At 34.9% G+C, this 23,844-nt stretch overlaps 1 protein-coding gene across 5 annotated transcripts in view; it reads left to right on the plus strand.

Moving 5' to 3' along the window:
• GAS2 (growth arrest specific 2) overlaps window positions 1-23,844 on the plus strand; it is a 168,464-nt gene that overhangs the window by 64,944 nt on the left and 79,676 nt on the right. For all 5 annotated transcript variants that reach the window (XM_081536568.1, XM_081536571.1, XM_081536570.1 and 2 more), the window contains 2 exons: window positions 8,407-8,548; window positions 21,095-21,158. In XM_081536568.1, coding sequence (XP_081392694.1) covers window positions 8,407-8,548; window positions 21,095-21,158 — 206 coding nt within the window. The remainder of the gene's footprint in view (window positions 1-8,406; window positions 8,549-21,094; window positions 21,159-23,844) is intronic.

Here is a 23,844-nt window from a genome sequence, read left to right on the forward strand (position 1 = left end):
TGCCTGCAATGCAGGAGACCCGGGTTCGATCCCTGGATTGGGGAGATCCCCTGGAGAAGGAAATGACAACCCATTCCAGTATTCTTGCCTGGAGAATTCCACGGAGAGAGGAGACTTGCGGCTACAGTCTCTGGGATCACAAAGTCCGAAATGACTAAGCGACTAACACTTCTCTTCATGAATGTAAAATCTCAAACTTTTCTTATGTATTTGTGGGCTTATTTTATTAATTACAGATGTGATGATGTAACTGTTTTTCAACTCTCATCAGGGTATTTCATCTAAATAGACTGAAAGTAGATATGTATTTGGAAACAATAACGTTAATTGGAGATAAACTATGGTCTAGGATTGGTATTGGGCATTTTCCAAAATATCTTGTTTAATTCTCATAAGAAGTTACAGATGATGAACCCGAGGTTCCAAAGGTTAAATAGTTTAAACAAGCATTCTTGATCACCATCTTATTGCTGGTGATTTGCAGTCTTAAAACTTTCCTCTTTGAATTACTAAAAGTTTAAATCCCTATGTTCCAAATTTACTGAGCATCTACAGACATACCATTATGGGCATTTACAATGCCCCTACTCTGCAGTCCCATAAATTATTTTTAAAAAGTCTGCTCAAAAAGTGTTTAGAAATCAGCACTAAAATAAAGAGTTTCCTGGAATCCATCCATAAGGCAATCTTTGGATTTTGAAAATGCTTTTCTTTATTGGATATCATATGGATGGGTAGTAAAAAGGGGTTTTCACCAAAATATTAGAACCCTGTGAACTTGAAATCTGCTGCCAATAGTCATAAATTATCATACTTAAGAATGTACAAAATGTTGTTGGAAAGGAAAAATTTAAGATACATTTTAAAAGAATTTTCCTGTCTATTTCCTTAAGGTAATTTCTTGATTAAAGAAAGGACACAGAAAACTGACATACACTCTCAAAAACATTTTTTGAAGTATCATCAATTTGTTTGAGATTCTAGAAGTAATACTTAACAATTACTGTTAATTTTGTTGAGACTCTGAGGGACTATCACACCTGACAGTCTAACACTCCTTTCTTTAAGAAATCTTTCATATTCATAGAATGTTTCTCTTCCTTCCATTCAGACATCACTCTTTCAGTCTGAATACTATAGCTGTGATTTAGAGGTGTTCCAAGATGGAAGTGGCAAAAGAAAAATCACTGTTTTTTTACTTCTGTGGAAAAAAAAAAAGTGAAAATGTTAGTTGCTCAGTTGTGTCTGACTCTTTGCAACCCCATGGACTATAGCCCACTAGGCTCCTCTGTCCATAGAACTCTCCAGATAAAAATACTGGAGTGGGTATCCATTCCCTTCCCCGGGGGATCTTCCTGACCCAGAGATAGAACCCAAGTCGCCTGCATTGCAGGCAGATTTGTTATGGTCTGAGCCATCAGGGAAGCCCAAACTTCTGTAGAATTGTCTAAAATAAACTTTTTTTATTCCTTCCTTCCACCTTTGACAACAAAAGACCTAGTTAATTTTCCAAAGTGTGCATATAATTGATTTAGTACTTCTTAGCTTAAAATGTTATTTATTTATTTATTAATTATTCCCCACTATGCACACGGAGATTTTAAACTGGCAACCACATATATTTGCCTATAGATCCAATTGTTTAAATCCGGAGTATTTTCACATTAAACGATCCAAATTTCCAAATTATTCTGAAAAAATTGGAAGATCTAACAAGAAATTGTGACTGCATTTCTTTGTGGAAGGAATGAGTTAGAACTAAATAAATACGGCTGCCCCTCCTGGATAGAGCACGAGCTCTTTAGTTTTCCACAGTCTCCACCACTTCTTATAGTCCCTTAGAGCTAGCCACTTCATTCTGTTATTTAATCTGCCTGACTTCTTCTGGGCCTTTGAGTTTATAACTTGCGGTTGAGATAACAATATTAGCAATTCTTGTTAAACATACAATATCCTTGTGATCCTGGGCTAATTGACTTTTCTGGTCTCATTTTCTCCTCCACATGCATTCTATACTCATCATAACACCTATGTCTCTGTCAGATTTTCACTTTATGGAATGCATTGCTTTTCATTTTTTAGGTTTGGTAAGAACTTAAATCCCTCAATTTTGTAAAATGTTGCTCCTTTGTGAGGCTTTTTTATAATGATGTCTGATCCACCTCTCTCCAAAGTTAAAGACACATCCTAAAATTTTCCAAAGAACTAAATTTAAACTTCTGTTTAAATATTTAAGCTTCTGTTGTATTTCTTACCATATAATACCTTGATTTTAAGTCTGTTCTCAAAGAAACTGAGAGTCTCCAGAAATGAACCTTGGCCTTGTCTGTCTCCAGTACCTAATGTTAGAACTGGGGTAGAGTTGTGATTTAATAATGATTGGTTGAATTCAATCAGGTTAAATTTCTATTTAAAATAGAGAGCCTCACCAATTAACTGAATTTTCAAGTGTAGGACTAGACTTCAGGAATTTTTAAGCTAATCTCTGTCTAGTCATATGTAAACCATTAGTTGGGAGAACAGAAGCTTTTTATAGTAACATAGCATTTAGGTAATGATTCCCATGTGGATGTATATGTAAAATTAGGCACAATGCAAATAAAAATGGAAAGAATGCATTTCTTGTTGAATTTCCTATATTTTCTCCTCTGTAAAGCATCTGGTGCTTCTTAAATAACTGTCAATTACATAATAAATTTTTCATAGAATTTAATTTTTGGAATAGTTTTAGATTCATAGCAAAATTGAGCAAAAAGTATAGAAGAACGGTATATTTGTTATAATCAATGAATCCACATTGATGTGTCATAGTCACCCAAAGTCCATTGTAACATTTAGGGTTCACTCCTGGTATAGTACATTCTATGGGGTCTGACAAATGTATAATGACATATATATGCCACTATAGTATCATTCATAATATATTCACTGCCCTAAAAACCCAGTGTGATGAATCTCATGATGAATCACCTGATCCTACCTCCCTCCTCTTAAACCCCTATTTATTTTACTGTCTCTATAGTGAAAGTCTCTCAATCTTGTCTGACTCTTTGCAACCCCATGGACTATACAATCCATGGAATTCTCTAGGCCAGAATACTGGAGTGGGTAACCAATCCCTTCTCCAGTGGATCTTCCTAACCTAGGAATCGAAATGGGGTGTCCTGCATTGTAGGAGGATTCTTGAGCAACTGAGCTATCAGGGAAACCCGATGGTAACAAAGATAAAACTGTTTCTATAGTTTTACCTTTTTCAGAATGTCATATAGTTGGAATTATACAATATGAAATCTTTTTAGATTGGCTTCTTTTACTTAGTAATATACATTTAAGGTTCCACTGTGTTTTTTCATAGATCTTTTTTTTTTTAAGCCCTGAATATTATTCCATTTTCTGGATATGTAGCAGTTTATTTCTCCACCTACTGAGGACATCTTGATTGCTTCCAAGTTTTGGCGATTATGAATAAAGCTGCTGTAAATATATGTGTGCAGGTTATGATGTGGACATAAGTTTTCAATTAATTAACATCTTAACATTTTATTGTCCATCTCATTTTTTAAACCTGAATTTTGAGCACTAGACCTTCATTTCCAGCATCATTTTATTTTATACCAGAAATAATTTCAAAGAATTCGAAATACTTAACATCTTTTTCTAGCTTTTAACTTAAATGATGTCTTTATGATTTTACAGGGTGTACCAGGTGTACTTTACAGGGCGTACCAGCTGCTCAGATGGTAATAAATCCACTTGCGATGCAGGAGGTCTGGGCTCAATCTCTGGTCTGGGAAGATCCCCTGGAGAAGGGAATGGCAACCCACTCCAGTATTCTTGCCTGGAGAATCCCATAGACAGAGGAGCCTGGTGGGCTACAGTCCACGGGGTCGCAAAGAGCTGGAAACTATTGAGTGACTAACAGTTTCACTTTCACCAGAATTTTACTGAGAAACCTTATTTAATTATATTTTTTAATTTATGTAAATATTCTTATATTGTTACAGCATGAAATTTACACCAAATTTTGCTGTGGGACCTTTTCTCTAGAGTGAAATGTATCTTGGAGAGAGAAAGGATAGGAAAGATTGATTTTGAATTCAATGTCAATAAGATCAGTTGCTATTGTCCTAAATCATAGCTCACTCTGTCTGAGGCATGAAATCTATTGCAGAGTCCCCAGAAGAGGTTGATGGAACCAGAAATAATTTTTCCCATTTTTAATTACAGTAATTTGGTCTTGAAGAATATATTTTCATCCTTTCTAAAGCCACTTGGTAGTTATCTTCATATACCTTGGTACTGTGAATGTTCAATGAAATAATTTTATTGAGAGCTTTTTTTTTCAATAAAATGTATGGCAAAACTAAAAGGAGCAAGGGGATATAGTGGAAACTTTGATTCCATCATGGAAAGAGTGGCTTTATTGCCTGCATATTTGAAAGTACATTCTATATACCCTTTGGAAAAGGAAAGATATTAGTTCTTGGCAATTTCCATTTCTTTTTTTATATATCTCTTCTGTTTTATATCTAAAATGTCTACTTGATGTAATCAAGGGGAATATTTTGTCTCAAACTTTTGTGAAAAATGGATTATTTAAACTACTAGTAAAGTTAAAAAAATAAACTACTAGTATTAAATTTTCAGTTCACTGCCTGTGGAGAACTAAAGATACCATTCTCTCCATTTTTTCGAAGTTTAATAGGTGAAAGAAAATACATAATTCTTTATTTTAATGTTACCTGGCTAAAACCTTAGGAAATAAATCAAATGCTGAAATATATTAAATTCCAGGCAATAGTGAGCTTTCATGGAACAGTTAGAAGTGTATGGGTATAAGAGGCTGAATGATTTGATTTCAACTATGTGTGAGCTCAGTTTTTCCATCTTGGAAAATGGAGATACTATTATATACCTAATTCATGGCATTACTTTTTGAGAATTAAAAGGATAATCTGTATGAAAGTATATGTTTTGTGTGCCTAGAGCATGGAGGCACTCAAAATGTTAATTCGTTCCTTCCCCACCTACCATGTGTTTCAGAAACAAAAGTCAGGACTGCTTACGTGTGAAGCACTGTATATCTGGCACTCTGGCAGTAAAATGATGAAAAATATCCTGGTTCTGTAGATGTAAATTATAAGTATTCTAAGTATAATTAATCACTATTGCCCTTCTGAAGCTGTAACACCCGCAGCATGGTAACTAGGGCAGGCACATGTTGTACTCTGTAGCACATAAGTAAACTCTTTCCAAGTGATGAACATAGTTGTGTATCTCAGTAACTGTATCCAGGGGAACTACTGGATTTGAGGGGACTTGAAAGGAACGGGGACAATATTAGTTAGAGGGAAAGTAGTCAAGTGGTCAAATATTGGACTTTCTAAACCTCCAAATAATGGCTTTATTTTCCCTATTATGAATTCCCTAATATGATAGCCACAAGCCACATGTAACTATTTAAGTATAAATTGATTAAAAAGAAATATAATTTAGAAATTAGTCTCAGTCACAATCACCGCAGCTCAAGTGCTCAATGACCACATGCCACTAGTAATTACTAGTGATTATTACAACGGGTAGCACAGATATAGAACATTTCTACCAATATTATCACAGAAAGTTCTACTGGAAAACTATTTAAAAGATTAAATTCAAGTTTAGGGGAATGATACAAATAAATTGGTTGCCAATCTTTTCCTGAATTCTTATACCTATAGTAGAAAAAACTGAAATGTTTGTAAGAAAATATGAGAGAAGGAAGTCATAGGCAATTCAATATATTTTTCCTTGCATTGATGGCAGTGATAATAACCTTTATTGAACACTTATTCCTTCACTTGAATTATATTATTTAATTTGCACTCACACACACATAGTCAGTGAGATGCACTTTTTTCCCCTATACATTTTGAATAGAAGAGGAGACTGAGGAACAGAAACACTAAGTAATCTGTCAAAAACTATTGTAGCAAGAAGGTGACACAACTGGGTTTGAACTCAGGTAATTGGACTCCAAACCCCTAGCAGGTAATTCACTTAAGAGGCAATATATTGAATTAAAAGACTTTAGAAGTGAATTTAATCAGAAAATATTGATAAAACGTAAAATCACTCAAAATCTTAGTACATATTTTGGAATTATGTAAGATGTAAATGATCCTCTATGCATCAATCACCCTCCTCAAAGGTAATAACTATTAATTTGATGGATACCCTGCTTGAATTTTCCATAAATTAATGTTATATAAATAAATACAATGCTCATATTTATAATCCAACATATTTATATGCAGTTTAACTACATATATGGCCATCTATACAGTGTATGGGTGTGCATACACACACATCATAAAATGAAATTGTGGTGTATATATGTGTTTGTATATTATCTGCCTAAGAGTACATACTGAACGTCTTATGGTTCAACACATATACATTTATCTTATTTCTTAAAAATTATTGCACAGAGTTCCACTGTATTTGTATATTATGTACTAGTCAACCATCGCTTTCTTGACACACTCTTATGTCTATTTTTTCTATTCAATCAGCACTGCAACAAATATACTTGTTCATATGTTTTAAAGCACTATTATATTTGCAAGATATAGCACAAATATAAAATACTATTATATTTGCAAGATATAGTCTTTGGAGTAAATTGCTAGATTTAAGGATGTATGTATTTTAGTTTTAATAAATATTGACTAATTGATGTTCAAGAATATTTTATAAAGGTGATATAATACTATGCTAATTTTTATTGCTTTTACAATTCATATAGGAAAACATTTCTTTGAAAACCACTACTTCACCAAATTGGTTAAGGGATATTATTATATGTGGGCTTCCCAGGTAGCTTAGTGGTAAAGAATCCGCCTGCCAATGTGGAGATGCAAGAGAGGTGGGTTCAGTCTCTGGGTCAAGAAGTCATTTCCTGAAGTAGGCTCCAGCATTCTTGCCTGGAAAATCCCATGGACAAAGGAGCCTGGAGGGCTACAGTCCATGGGGTTGCAAAGAGTCAGACACAACTGAGCAATTGAGCATGCATGCACATTGTTATATGTATCTGTATAAATATATGTATATTCATGCAAAATTTTTATTTTGTCTAAGCCTAAAACAAACTTAGCAACAAAGAGATGGATCTTGGATATTAGACAGACACACTCTTTGAGTGACTTAGTAACTGAATATATCAGTTGTGTAAGTATAAAATCATTGGACAGGAAAAACCTAGTAATAGTTTGAAATTTGCAGGCTTCACCAATACACAAAGACCACATTTCATTTTTTATAACCATATTTATAAATGACCTCAACAGTCAACAGCATTTTGTTTATATTTTCTTGTTCACATAGAAGGAATAATCCTATATATGAATTTAAATCATAAAATGCTTCTTCTCCCTTGATCTTTTTTGCTCTCAGAGGCAAAGCTCTGTCTAGCCCAAATCATCAAATACTTGGCTCAGGCATTCACATCACGTAGAATCAAACTCTGTGACTTCATGGAATGCCACGAAAACTGGTTATACTCTATTAAAGGAACAAAAAATACCTCACGCAATTCTTTATAACATTTGGTATGGTAAGGGAGCTTTCTAGGGCTAAAATTTTTGAGGTTAATAATAGAAAAATCTGTCCAGGTTCACACACTCCCTTATCTTAAGCATTTTCTTATCCTGGAAGAGAAATGATGCAGAATGTAAATATGTTTCAAGTTCAGATAGCAGAAATCCAACCAGGATTATTTTTGTATTACATAATAGAGCAATGATCTGTGATTTAAAAGGAAATAGTCTGAGAGAATGAAGGTAGAATGTTATTGGTGAAAGATAAAAATTTTTAACATTTCCTTTTCTTGGTATTGGTGATAGAGTCTTCTGGATGTTAGATAATTCTTTTGCTCTCTTTTGACTTTATAATTCTTGTGTAATTCTTATTGTGTGCCTTTGTATGCACATAAGAATGGAGGTGTGTATGTTACATTTTATCTATGTTCATATGCATATTTGTGTTTCATTCTTCTTTCACAAATTAGAAATACATTTATGCATTCTTTATGAGAAATACTGACAGAATACACAGATGAAAGAGAAGCCCCACCCCCACCATAAAAAACAGTAGAAGAGGAAGAAAGTGGCAGTCTGAGCCAGGGAAAGGGTTTATGTATATTTACTTCTGGATATTAAAAAGGCAAGTTTATGTTTACAGGCATAGGTTTTCATACTCTCTTGATTACCAACTAAGTTTCATTTGTGTTTCATATCCTTTCCTATAGCTATTAAAGAATCTATTTACTGCTGTGAGGTCATACCAAAGCATTTTATTGAAAACATAAATGTGTCACTGTGATGACTGCCAGATATTCCACCAGAGTAAGGTTTCTTTGTTTTTCAGAATCTACCCTTGAAGAAGATTCCATGCAAAGCCAGTGCACCCTCAGGCTCCTTTTTTGCCAGAGACAATACAGCAAATTTCTTATCCTGGTGCCGAGATTTAGGAGTAGATGAAACATGTCTGTTTGAATCGGAAGGCTTGGGTATGTATATTTCCTTTAGAATTTTAGCTGATATGATTTTAAAATGATTGTTTGTCAGTATAACTCTCAAAATTAACTTCTTTGTGTGATTCATTTCACAGTTTGTTAACTTTTAAAAAATGTAGTTTGTTGTAAACTTGTAGGGTTTTTGTAAACTTGAGTTTTTGAAGGTAGAAAAATTCACCCTCTTACTCTTGGTCAGCTTGTGCATAAAATAACAGGAACATAAGTAGCAGAATTCTTTCCTGGCTAAAAATAAGCATATACAATGCAAAATGGGGGGATTCTTGGAAAATATAGGGTTAAATTTTACCACCAGGCTTTTACCTGGACTAGAAGAATAGCTACATGTGTTCCAGCCATCCATCACAAGCACTTTTGTCTTTTCACCTCTAAAAAATTATGAAAACACTATTGCTTATAAGCACTTTGTTGAAACATTTTTTAGTTAAGCTTATTTTTAGTGAATTTTTTTTTTTTTTTTGCTAGTTAAAAATTAGGCAAACAAGCAAGAGATTAGGGCGAATTGAAAATGATGGAATAAAAAGACAGGTGGGGTCTCAAAGAGTCAGGCTCAGAGAGTCTTAGCACATACCTTAGTGCTTAGGCTTACCCAGATAATTCTGGGGATTCTGTTTTGTTTTATGATTGAATTTTGGCAAATGCACTTCCAGACCACAGAGCCTGGTTTTGCATTTCCCTGGGAGAAAACATACATTGGACCATTTAGTGTTTTGACATTATTTGGTACCCTTAAATGTTTAAATCTTTTATATAAGATCTACCCCAGTGGTACTCTATAATGGAAAATATTGGAATTAAAGACCAGTTTTAGTAAGGTGGAACTAAGTGAAGAAAGGAGACATTTAGCGGGTGGGGGAAATGCTTTGGTTCTTTTGCCTGAGGCTTTAAAAATCAATTTACAAAACCACATAATACCAAATATTAGGATCAAAGTAAGCTGAGCATCCTTCAGAGAGAACAAGTATACAAATTACCTTCCTAACATTGAGAATGTTCTTTGCCTTGAAGCCTCACAAAACAGAATTCCTTCCCCTGCTGAACATAGGAAACTGATGGCACGGCAGCTAAAGTCTTACTCATTTTATGTGCTTAAGGAAATTTGTATTTGTACTAAGAGGAGTTAATGTGGTACGGAAAAGACTGTCATCAAATTTCTGAGAAGTCTCTCAGCAGAGAAGAGAATAACATGAACTTAGACTAGGAGAACATTTTATACCTGAAAGAAAAAATAAACCAGAATAATTGCCCAGTAGTGTACTCTATACAACAGTGTGCTAAGTGAATGCCCATTGTATGAATGGACTTTGAACGTTCTTACCATTTCCTCACATCAAAGTAAAAAAAAAAAAAACTTGGTGGAAGATATATATGGATATAATTCTTTTTCGGGGCTTTGGTAATTTTACAAATAGATTTTAACTTTCAGGTTTATAGGTTTATGTGAGTGGAGGATTATAGGAAGGGAGTGAGGCAAAATTATTTGTGGAAAAAACCCATGAAAGAGCTATTAAATGTCTGTGGGTATACACACACACATATACATACATATACACATAAGTTTTAAAAAAATCAATTTGTATTGTGTGTTTAAAATACACTTAGTATTTAAAAAAATACTAAGTGTACTATTAGTCACAAGAAGTACACTTTTCAGGTAATAACATCATGATTTAAAATCCTGGAGTCCTCCTACATTGCCACATGGGGAAACTGATTTATTGTTTGTTACTTTGTTCATTGCACAGGTTTCCATTCAAGAAAGAATTTTTCAGTGACTTCTGTAGGCCAAGTGGACTACCAGAAACTATGAATATAAATATGATCTTGTCTCAATTTTCTTACTATCCATAAGTTTTTTTGTTACTTGAACTAGTAAAACTTTCAGCTGGACTCCAAGAAGCTTGGATGACTTTTTAAAACCCCATTTGGATAATAAATAGTACAATTTATCTTGAAACAATAAGGCATAATTCAGTTTATATGATAATGGTCCTCGTACATAAATACACACTGTGTAGCATATCAAATTATGTCAAGAATAGTTTTTAAATGGTCGAGTTCTTCACCCTATTTGACTTTATAAAAAAGAAAACCCATGGTAATTTACATGCAATAACTGTTAAGTATTTGTTAAAATATCTTTGATTCTGCTTATCTTCTATAGTATAGCTTTGCTTGTACCTTGCAATTGAAAGTTTAGTCGCTCAGTCGTGTCTGACTCTTTGTGACCCCATGGATTGTAGACTACCCGGCTCCTCCATCCACGCGATTTTCCAGGCAAGAGTACTGAAGTGGGTTGCCGTTTCCTTCTCCAGAGGATCTTCCCGACCCAGGGATTGAACCTGGGTCTCCCACACTGTAGGCAGACACTTTACCATCTTAGCCACCAGGGAAATCCCTACCTTGCAATTAAAATGTATTTATATAGCCAAGAAAGTTTAATAAGACCAACTTTTCAAGGCTATAAAAATTTTTAAATAATTTTGAGTCCTCTCAGTACCAAACTAGATCAGGTAATTTGGCTTTCTAGTTTGTTACTTAATGAAAAAGTAAATTTGAAATTTCTGCTGCTTAGAATAGGACATGAGGTGATGTATAATAGGTCCTGTGGAGATGGAAGAAAGGAGCCAATACGATAGCATTGACTTTAGGATTTTTCAGAGAAAGGAAACAGCTGTTCCATAGATGTTCATGATAATCACAAGGAAGGACAATGAGAAATTCCATTTCCCCAAGTAGAACCCATTCTCCTTGGATTTTTCTTATTATTCACTGTGGGTGAGGAAGTGATTGAGCCACGGCCGATGGCCTTGGCCGCTGAACTTGCAGAACTGACTTTCTTGCAACAGTAACACTGTGTACTCTGCTTGATGTCTTTTCACACTTCACTTTTGAAAGGGAATTTAGGACAAGGGTTTCTTCTTTTTTCCCTACCTCAAGATTTCATTTCAGTAGCACACAAGATGAAGAGCAGCCTTTGTGTCCCAGTGTTCTGAACAGCAAATAAAATGAAAAGATGCCCTGATGAAGGGGAAAAAATCTGTTTGAATGAATGATGAAGTAGATCACTGGACTGAGTGTGTACCAAGAGGCTTCTGTCTTTAGCTGTTCAAAGGTCTTTGCCTGCATAAAGCATTCCTATCTTTGTGGCAACTGATACGTTACCCTCTGTGGCAGTGCTTTTTTCTGTACGATTATTTGTGAGAGGATCTTAATTCATGACTCACTCTGTCTGTTCTCTTTCCACGACAGCTAATGACAAGAAATCTCAGTGGGTGGGGAAAGATGCCAGGGATGAGCTGGGGATCATAGACAGCATCTGATTCCATATGCTTCTCTTGTGCTTGTTGCTTTGATTCTTGGCAGATAACTCTCTATGCCACATGATGCGATCACATACAGAGCGTAACTCGCCGTTTATCTTCTAAGACATTCTTGAGAGAGAACTTTTCCTCTGTCAAATGTCAGTTCTTAGATTATGAGTTAACTAATATCCCAGACTAGTATTTCAGAGATGAGTCAATAGAAAAGTGGATACATGTCATAAAAAACTTTTTCATAAAAGACTTATAAAAGCGCAGAAGAGAGATAAAAATTTTCTATACCTTAGTGATAAGTCAAATGCAAATAAAAACTAGGAAAAATTAGCAAGCATTAAGAATTATATATTTAGTGCTGAGTATAGAGGAAAGTCAACACTAAATATTCAATTCTTAATCCTCACTAATTTTTCATAGACTGGATTTGCATTTGACTTATTACTAAGGTATCAAACATAGAGGCAAGTGGGATCTTCTATATATTGCTGAAAAATAATTGGAAATTTTTTGCCTTTTTTTGTATTCTTGGGTAATTTGACATTATTTATTAAAGACTTCAGAAGTGCTCATATTCTTTTTATCAAGTTGTTCTAATTCTAAAAGTTTATTTGAAGGAAGTAGAGATAGGTAATACAATGTCTATTGAAACATTTTTTATGAGTTAAAAAAATGAATGAACTGAAGATAATTTGGTGGTAGTTTAAACAAACTGTAGTCATTCATAAATACCAAGAAAAATAATATTCATAATATTTTGAGACTAATAGTATGGGAAAATTATGATATGAACATGAGGTCTCAGCATTTACATCTAGTAAATGACAATAAAATGCTATATTCAGAATTTGAAAGTAAGGCAAATAGTAATTGAATTGTAAGTAACATTTTCTTCTTCAATTCTCTATTAACACACTTTAGGCAGTAAACAGATATGGTGTGTAATCTGAAACATTAACAATTTTACTCATATTGAGATAATTGCAATCTTAACTGCAATCTAATTGCACAGAGAATTATTTATTGACATCAGTGAATTTTCTACATCAGTGTATTATAAGGGCTGTTGTACATTAGGACCAGAAATATATGACTTACTCTCAATTAAAAAAAAATGTTATCGGTCCTAAAATTGATGCTCTTGTATGATTTTTTTCTAAGATATTTTAGGTAGAAACTATTTCTTTAAATTAATGATATTCTTGCATGGAGGATGTGTTATTTGTAATTTACTTTAGCCCCTGATCAGAAATTGCTAAGTTAGCTTAATTTTTCCCCCAGAGCTGTTTATTTTTCTTTACTTATGTACATTCTGGTTGAGCTGGAAAGATGAGACAAATAAAAGGATGGGGGAGGGAATATTTGAAAAATGTGCAAATTCTGCTTGCTGTAATTGTGTCAATATCACTGTTATTGGATAATTATAGGATTTGGAGGCCAGTGACTATGCTTCATCTATTTCTCTGAGAAAGAATCTACTCAGCAAGAAAAGGGTTTGCTATTTGCTGTGCTAGCATGCACATGTGTGTGATTTGTTTTCCATTTTTATCTTCTGTATTGGTGTTTGCTGTGTGGCACTGTCTTTTTTTGATGCATGACTCTGAAGAGTAGTTTTATACAATTCTTTGTTCTCTTGAACACTGGTCAAGCACTGACCTACCTGCAGTATTGGGTTTGATCCCACTGCACAAAAGTAAAAAGGATTGTGCGTTAATTTTTTTTTTAATTTATTTATTTTAGTTGGAGGCTAATTACTTTACAATATTGTACCTACTGCATCAGAAAAAGAATTTATGCCAGCCTGCCAGTGTTTGATAAATCATCCCACGTGGTTGTTGTTGCTGTAGTCTGTGCTGTGCTGTTGTTGCTGTTGTCTGAGGACTGGAAGAATATTTCTGTAGAAAGAAACCTACTTTTATTCATATTAATGTAGGATAATAATTTCTGGATACCAGATCAACTCTGGGTTATTTATATTCTCATTGTTTCTTCCCAGGAACAATTTATTTTAGACTTTGGGTTTTGTAACATCTATCCTTATAAAGTACTTTATCAGCATCTGAATTCTGAGTTTGAGCTCAGAAACTTTTTCCAAATTTAGCCATTTACCCCTATGTCAGCACAAATGTAGTATGGTATCTGAATGAGAAAACTAAATATCTTCCAGGAGTAATAGGTATATCAAGGATTTGATGGAGTCAGGGTTGAATCAGGAAAGTGAATAGCCTTCTGGCTTTTTCAGAATTAAATTTTCACTGTGCAATATTCAATAATAATAGCTATATGCTCAGTAATGGTAATCAAGCAGTGCATATGTGCGACTATCTCTAATCTCCCAACAACCACTAATTTTATAAATGGAAATGCTAGGTTAGGACCAAGAGAATTAAATAACTTGCCCAGTATTACACTGCTTCTCAGTGACACAGGTAGGATTTAAATTCAGCTTCACTTTCCTCTGAAGATCACGTCCCTCCTGTATTACAGAAAGTTATGTTTTGTATGAGTTAATTTTAGAAGTTCATATGATTTCAAGTAAAAGGAAAAATAAAGTATAAATGAAAGCAAAATTAGAGAAGACTCTTACTTGCTGCTCTGAGTGATAGTGACTTAATTTCACATCAGGTCTGGGTTTTGAGACAGAAAGGGCATTCCTTGCTCTGGGACATTTTTTGACTTGGTGGCAAAGGCAATTAACTACATTTTATTCTATACATCTTCCATTACTGATGAGATTATGAATGAATTCTCCTTTTTATATAAATTATATGGATGCTGTATCCTGTTTTCACTGTGAACAGTGATTCTGAGAAATCTGGATACATACACATTCAGCATTCATGAGTTTGTGGGGTTTATGCTTTGTTGCCTTTTCTTCTCTTTAGCCTCTCTCAGATCATTTTTTAAAGCCCCTGTGTTACTAACTGCTTCCTACATTTAAATGCAAAGATCTCTGTGCGTGAGTTACAGGGAGTGACATGACTTAAGAGAGCCAGCCCTTCACTTGCTTGGCAGGCATCTTTTGTTTCTTATAGATCCTGACAGATGATAAATGCCATAATACCCATTAAGGGCTAATCCAGTGCACAGATTGTTTTTTCCTCCATTCATCATCATCACTATCATAGCTGTTATCCTACACATTTCTAGAGCATGTTCCATGTATCGAATTACATTTGAGTATTTTTAACCAGAATAGATATAGAATTATAACTGACATATATGGTAATAATCATAACATTGATTAGAGTAATGATTCTCAAACTTTAGTGTGCATATTCATCACCTGGAGAGCCTGTTTAAATTTAAATTTTGCTCAATAAGTCAGGGATGGGACCCAATAATTTGCATTTTTATCAAGCTCCCAGCTGATGCCAATGCTACTGGTCTGCTGATCATCATTTAAGTACAAAGGTGTAAAATTTGTTGAGTGCTTGCCATATACCAAATGCCCTTACCCATAAAATTACCTCATAAGAAAGTGTAAGTAGAAGGCAAGTTTTAGAGATGAGATTATGTAGCCTGGACTAGAACCCAATTCTTCTGACGTCTAGTTTACTATGTCTTCTACTATGTCACACTTTCTAAGTATGAGAACCTGTTCTCTTTTCTAGGACAGTGTGGAAGCTATTAATTTATGATATTTTCACAATTTAATATTCACTCAAAAATACAATCTTTTCAAATTTCTTCTTAAACATAAATCTGAAATATAGATTTCCTTCAAAACCAGCATGAATATTATTGCTTCTAATATATATTAAACCAAATAGAGAATGATATTTTCGTGTTTTCGTTTTTTGTCCATCTGTTAAAACTAAATATATATAGCTAAACTATACATTCATGGTTTAATGCATTTTATCCTTGCAGATTCCGTGACATTGAAACTCTACCCCTTGCTTTAGCGGAAGGTCTCATTTTCTATTCCTGGAGCTAGCAGCATTCCATTTGACATTTGATGCCCGTGAGATTTTTATAGAATCTAGGTTATAAAACTGAGTCTCTTGCCACATATTTTTAAATAGGGATTTATGTTACTTTTCCCAGAAGGGTTCTGCCTTATACATTTTTTCAAAATGGTTTTGATTATTTTAAAAGAAGCCTCCAGTGGTAAAACCTTTTGCATAAAAATTACCAGTGACTAAGACAGCTTTTTATTTGTTTTAAAGAGAATTTTTTCAGAGAAGAAAAGGCAATAGCGATCGATCCTTTCTTCTCCTCATGAGTGCATGGGTGAGTGCTAAGTCACTTCAGTCATGTCCAGCTCTTTGTGACCTCATGGACTGTAGCCCATGAGGCTCCTCTGTCCATGGGATTCTCCAGTCAAGAATACTGGAGTGGGTTTCCAGGGGAATCTTCCCAACCCAAGGATTGAACTCATATCTCCTGCAGCTCCTGCATTGCAGGCAGATTCTTTACTGTTGAGCCACCAGGGAAGAACCCTTCTACTCAGAGCTCAAAGCAAAAGACCGTATTATTGATATGGTAATAGAATGAAAAAAATGTTTCTTACCATAGGCCTCAGTATAACTAGAAATTTCCTTATATTTTTGAAAAGACAAATCAAAAAAAATAAAAAATGAGTAGTACATATGACAACATAGTCTTTAATTCAAATGCAATATACTAAAAGTTTTCTTTCTAATCATCCTGATAAAGACATGCATTCATATATATAATATATATAATCAGCTTAGGTAATTTATTGAAAATGAGCTTATCTAAATTATTTTATTCCCAGAAATGAAGGAAAATTGATGGTAAGATGTTTAGTGTTTCATAAAATGACATGTTCTAATATAATTGTTACTTAAGTTTTATACCTAGCACAAACAATAATAATAATAGGATATATGCATTATATCTCTATATATGCCAGCCAAGTTGACCTACTTAACCTTAGATTTGATTAAACTTAGAATTAGCTATTTTTGACACAACATGACAAAATATTCAAAATATACTCACTATAATAACTTTAAAATTATACATTTAAATTATACAGCTGAAATTATCAAAAGTGGTTTTTTTTTAAATTCTGAGGTTTCTTCTACTGCTTAGTAAGGTGGCTTTCACATGATAGCTGCACAGAAAAAAAATGGAAAACATGTTATTAGTTATTAACATTAATATTAACTAAGCCAAATAAAGATAATCTTTAAGCTAATAATATACAACAAAAAATAATAATAATGAAGAAAGAAAACTAACTTTGGGAAGTCTTTCCTATCTGCCAAGCACTGGCTAAGAATAACAATGAATAATATTTTAACTTGCACAAAAATATTGCAAGATACACACCATTATTTTTCCTCAGAAAACTGACATTTTATGATCTCCCCAAATTAGGAACTAGTAAATTTTAGAGCTCACACGCAGAACCAGATTTTTGTGGCTCGAATCCCATGGCCACTATCCTCTTTCCATCTGTTACTTTCAGTTTAGAGTGCAAAAACCAAACACAGTCACTTCTTCGGTATAATGTAGAACAGGAGACCTGGGTTTGATCCCTGGGTTGGCAAGATCCCCTGGAGAAGGGCATGGCAACCCACTCCAGTATTCTTGCCTGGAGAATCCCTTGGACAGAGAAGCCTGGCGGGCTACGCTCCATAGGGTCGTGAAGAATCTGACATGACTGAAGTGCCTTAGCACAGCACATTGCACAGATAATACTTAAAGACTCTTGAATTTAATTTTATAGAATAAGATAAGAGTGTTTGCTTTTACAATTGAATAGACATTAACATAGTGTAAATTCTTGCATTTTCTAAAGATGTTAGGTAAGATTTTAGCCTTTATTCAGCTTAACTGTCACAACCACTATCATAACCATATGATATGGTCGTGATCCATGATGGTTATCATCCTTGATATTTTGGGACATAGTGTTTACTAAGTAACTAACTACTCTGTTCTTGTTATTGTGCTAGGTTATGCCCCTCTGCAGATTTAACTCATTCATTGCTTACTATTTATCAAACATGATATTAATATTTGTGGCCATTATGGACAAGGCATGATGAGACAATATTACGGGTATGTTTTGAAGCATCTGCTTTATTAAAGAAAACATTTCCAAGAAAACTGGGAAGTAAAACATAATCTTTCTATTATAATTTTCCTAAGATATGCTGAGTGAGACATTTGTTCTAAGTTTTATAAGCTGGTTATATTAAAGATATAAAAAGGAGAATCATGCAGTTACTTTTCAGTTTTCCAAACTGATTTTCTAATGAGTCCATGGTAGAACTGATATTTGAGTGTTGGCATGCAAAAGCTGTTTTAAATCGATAGCTGGATACACAATAGCAATGCATCCTACATACCACATTGTCATATTACCCACATGATTTTTTTTCTTCAGAATTAATTTTATTTTCCATAGAATGCATCTATTTATTTCCAATGCTTATAGAGTCCTTGAAATAAGCACAGAAATTTGGTTAAAGAATCATGATAGTTGGGTCAGGTGTTGCCTTATGTGATTGGCATTGCCTGCTTATGGGCACAGTTTGGTCCATTCACTAATAATTTTCATATTTTGTCGCTATTTCCATCACAAAATGCACAAGATTATATCCAAGTCTCCTGAAGCTTTAACTACTTGCTTCACACAGTTCTCACTGAAGATGAGACTGTTAGCAGGGCTTGAACATCTTCCTCTCCTCAACTTTCATGTACTCCCTTTTCCTATTTGTTATTTTGTACCACTGACAGGGTGGCGGTGGTGGTGGTTTAGTCACTAAGCCTCATACGACTCTTGCGACCCCATGGACTGTAGCCCCCCAGGCTCCTCTGTCCATGGGATTCTCCAGGCAAGAATATTTGAGTGAGTTGCCATTTCCTTCTCCAGGGAATCTTCCTGACCTAGGAATCGAACCCAAGTCTTCTGCATTTCAGGCAGATTCTTTACCAGCTGAGCTACAAGGGAAGCCCACTGAGAGGATAAAAAGTCCAGATCAGAAGAAATTGATGAACTAGACAGGAAGATTGATTTTCATTTACTTGCTTTTGTTTTGTGATGTGTGTTATTGTTCTCTGTTTGAAATTGATTTCCATGTGGTATTATAGTCCATATGTTTCATTACACTGAAGTTGACTTAATATATCAATAGTTGTATCATTCAACCAGAGTCATCTAATGGTGTGCTTGAAATTAGAGATAATGAATATCTTTTTTAAAAGCCCCTTCAGTTAGAAGTAATATTAGACTTCCCCAATCTGGGTTTTATGACTATTCACCAAGTGTTAGCTGAAGCTCAAATTTATATTACCAAGAATAGAATTATTCTATAATTCAGATATCCCATAATCAATTCTTTTTAATGAGTATTGCTGATAATATTAGAACTGATTTTAAAAGCTTTAAAGATTACATTTTATAGCAAGATAATAATTTTTTGTTTGTTTAAAGCCAAGTAAAATCATATACTTTCACAATCTAAGTAAATATATTATTCTATTCACCACATACCCCCAACAAATTCCATTCTGGTGTCAGTGGCAAATACTGCCATTGCCATAGCCTGTGAAGAGAAGAAATTAGATATTTAAGTTGGGGGGGGGGATAGAAATAATGCTGGAAAATTAAATTATTATAAAATTCTGTATTTAAGAATTGAAGCAGGGCTTCCCTGGTGGCTCAGTGGTAAAGAATCTGCCTGCCAATGCAGGAGACATGGGTTTGATCCTTGATCTGGGAAGATCCCACATGCTGTAGAGCAACTAAGCCTGTGTGCCAAAATTATTGAGCTTGTGCTCTAGAGCTCTGGAGCCACAACTACTGGGTCCAAAAGCCACAACCACTGAAGTTTGTGCACTTACTTAAAGCCCATGCTTTGCAACAAGAGAAGCCACTGCAATGAGAAGCCCATGCACTGCAGCTGAGGAGCAGCTGCCACTTGCCATAACTAGAGAAAAGCCTGCCCAGCAATGAAGATCCAGCACTGCCAAAAATCAATAAATTTAAAAAAGAATTGAAATAATATTGCTATCTATACTAAAGTTTATCAATAAGCTACTGTTTTCTTTTATCAGTATATTGGGACCCAATGGACTGTAGCCCACCAGGCTCCTCTGCCCATGGAATTCTCCAGGCAAGAATACTGGAGTGGGTAGCCATTCCCTTCTCCAGGGGATCGTCCTGACCCAGAGATTGAACCCGGTTCTCCTGCATTGTAGGCAGACTCTTTACCATCCAAGCCACCAGGGAAGGCTGTCCCCCACCTACAAAAAAAAAAAAAAAAAAGAAGCAATATTGCTGTTTTTCTTAAAGTTTATCAATAAGCTCGTATTTTCTTTTATCAGGATATTGTGTCTACATAAAGAGCATTCACAATACAATCATTTCCCCCTAATATCTGTTGTCTTTATTAGGTACTATATATAATAACATTTAAAAATTTTCCTAGTCTTAGTTTAAAAAGAAAAAAAAATATGAGTGGCATATATTCCTCTGGTAGGGTCAACACATGCAAGTATGACTAGTCAACATCACTGAATGTGTCCAAAGAAATTGGTAAAGCAAATTTATTAAGTAATCAGATTATATTAGAAAATAAATATTATTGCAAAGAACCATCTTCTGATTTGCTCATTTTATGGCCAAAACTGGCTGACGGTATATATTTGTACATATTTACAAAATTCAGTCATTTGAAAGTGTTTCCTTCTAAAATATAATCAGATTAGGAGAAGACATCAAGATTCAGAGAGCTCAACTTACATTATTGTTTGGAGGATAACAAAGAGCTGTGAAATGTAATTTTTAATCCTTATTCATTGCATTATTTCTGCTAAAATCACTGATGAAGACAGAGTTAGGAGTTTTAGACAATCTTTGCTTCATAGTCTTGTTTGCTCTTTTTAAGTATTCATCGACTATTTATTTCATAATTATAACTACATGTGTTTTCAATATTCGCTTACAGATACTGACAAATTGAAGAAAATGTTTTCAGAGTGAGATTCCTGAGGCTCATGACTTTTGGTAGGGAAGCTGGGCAAAGAGTTTTGAAAACTGCTTTAGGACTTCAGTAGATCTAAGTGTACTGTGGGATAGGATGGTTTCTGTGACTATCAGAATGAAGACTAGCTCACTTACTGGGACCCTGAGGGATGAAGGGGGTCAAACATGTTCCCCATTGAGCTGCTGTCCAATCCCTTCTATTGTAAAAGTGTCCACCTTCATCTTGTTTTTCAGTCCTCCACAAGCAACCCAGAGAAGTGTGTCTCTGTTTGCTAGAGCTTGGCCGGATTGCAGCCAGGTAGGTCATACTACTGCTGCTGTGTAAGATGTGGACCATCTCAGTATCCAAGCAACTCAGAAGCTTGCTGGTTTCTCATTGCTGGATATTTAACCTAGGTGTTGAGGAGCAACTTCTTTTCAAGATGATCAGTATGAACATCTCGAGAACAACTATTCAAACTAAAAACGGACTACCAATATTCTTCACAATGTGACCTTATTGTCAAACTCACTATGTCTAAACATTTTCTAAATATCTTTTAAATGAATATATTTTCACTGCAACTCTTTCTTGGGAGATTGGAGAGGATATTTTACGTGAAGTTGTATGTGACAATTACGCTTCCCTTCATGGAAAGTTGATTCTCATTATTCTCCCTCTGTCTCCCAACTCCTTCGCCGCTCTCTTCCTGTTTAGTCTTTAATAATTGTCAGACTCCTCTTTTGTTCCTGTTTCCTCATTTTCCCCATTTTGCAGCTTATCCCTCAGTTCTTTTTAGTTTCTACTCCTGAGTGGATGAATAGGTTTACGATTACTCTGCATATTTTGATTGGAAAAAGGCCATAGGATATAATCCTTCATCTGTAAAGACATCTTTGGAATATTTTTCTTCTAGAAAAGAAAAACCAAAAGTACTTGTAGAAATCATAACCATAGCTAAATAATCAGGGGAAGGGATTTATTAGCCCAACTGACTTGATTTGGTTTCCTTTTATCAAACAAGGCTTCTGACAGTTTTACAGAGCCCAAAGAATTATAAAAGAAGATATAAATATTTGACTAAATCTTGATGCAAGATAAAACTTCAGAATTAATTAGGTGATGTTTTCTCATCCAGTCCAGGGTATACTTGTACTGTTGAGATAAGATGAATTAATAAGATAAAGTAAGAGCTTGCTCTGGATGTTAATTCTCAAAAGGAAAACTATAAAGAAAATCACGGAAAATAAAATACAAGCTGTGTACATCAGGAAATTACAGCAATGGGTAGAAAACTTGCTGTCAATGAATAGCCCTTTTTTTGATCCAACAGATCAGCTGTAATCAGAAGTAATCCCACATTCTTTAAAACATCATAGTCAACATAATCTTAATAAATTGTTCATCAGGTATGGATTTTACTTTGCCATAGTAATTGGATGAGAGAAAGATTGTTTTTATTTAAAATCAATTCTAATTAAATAGAAATGAGGCTCCACTCAACAAGAAGTGAAAAAATCAATTTGAGATACTTAGGGATGTCCCTGTTCCCTGCTACAGGTTTCCCAGCTTTGTTGTGTGACAGCCTCTGGAGAGGGTCCTCTAGTCTTCTGTCTGCTCAAGCTTCTACTACTCAGGCTTAGTTCACAGTGTCTGACAGTCCTTAGGACCACACTCTCCTTCCGTCAGTATCTTGGGTTCTGAGAGGGAGCAAGACAAAGGTACATGTTGCTTCTAGGAGTCTGCTAAACCGCTCCTGCACCATGCTTGATCCTGCTGGCCTGCAGGGCAAACAGCTTTGAGTCAGAGGACTCAGCAGATATCCCTGAGAAAGGTGATCTTACGAAATAGAAGTAGAGTCAGAGATGTAGAAAAACATCGTTACCAGGGAATAAGGTGGGAGGGATAAATTGGGAGATTGGGACTGACATATATGCTGCTGCTGCTGCTAAGTCGCGTCAGTCATGTCCGACTCTCTGCAACCCCATAGACGGCAGCCCACCAGGCTCCTCCGTCCCTGGGATTCTCCAGGCAAGAATACTAAAGTGGGTTGCCATTTCCTCCTCCAGTGCATGAAAGTGAAAAGTGAAAGTGAAGTCGCTCAGTCGTGTCCGATTCTTCGCGACCCCATGGGCTGCAGCCTACCGGGTTCCTCCGTCCATGGGGTTTCCCAGGCAAGAGTACTGCAGTGGGGTGCCATTGCCTTCTCCGGACATATATACTCTACTATATATAAAATAGTTAACTAATAAGAACCTACTGTACAGCACAGGGAACTCTACTCAATACTCTGTAATGGCCTATATGGGAAAAAATCTAAAAAGAATGGATATATATATATATAACGGATTCACTATTCTGCACACCTGAAACTAATGCAACATTGTAAATCAACTATACTACAATAACAAGTTTAAAAAATATAGAAGGAGGAATACACGCAAAGTAGAATCTCAGTAAATGAGCTGCTACCCCTGAAATGCTAGAGTAAAAGAGAGGTTGTCTAGAGTTCCTATGTATTAGATTAGGCAGAAAACTTTTTGTTTACTTGTTTATTTTAATTATATCATTAGAATATTATGATATGGCATATTCCATTTTGTTACTTTGATAACCTAAATATGTGGGTTAAATAGGCATGATTCTGAAAGTTGTTAGAGAGGTAAAACAAATAGCTGAGAAATAGCTTACAAACAGCTGAGAAAAGAAGAGAAGCTAAAGGCAAAGGGGAAGATGAAAGATATACCCATCTGAATGCAAAATTCCAAAGAATAGCAGGGAGAGATAAGAAAGGCTTCCTCAGTGATCAATGCAAAGAAATAGAGGAAAATAATAGAATGGGAAAGACGAGAGATGTCTTCAAGAAAATTAGAGATACCAAGGGAACATTTCATGCAAAGATGGGCACAATAAAGGGCAGAAATGGTATGGACCTAACAGAAGCAGGAGATATTAAGAAGAGGTGGCAAGAATACACAGAAGAGCTATACAAAAAAGATCATCA

The sequence above is a fragment of the Giraffa tippelskirchi genome, chromosome 10, assembly GCF_054371585.1.
Source record: "Giraffa tippelskirchi isolate mGirTip1 chromosome 10, T2T-mGirTip1v1.2.pri, whole genome shotgun sequence".
In the NCBI taxonomy this organism is placed as follows: Eukaryota; Metazoa; Chordata; class Mammalia; order Artiodactyla; family Giraffidae; genus Giraffa; species Giraffa tippelskirchi.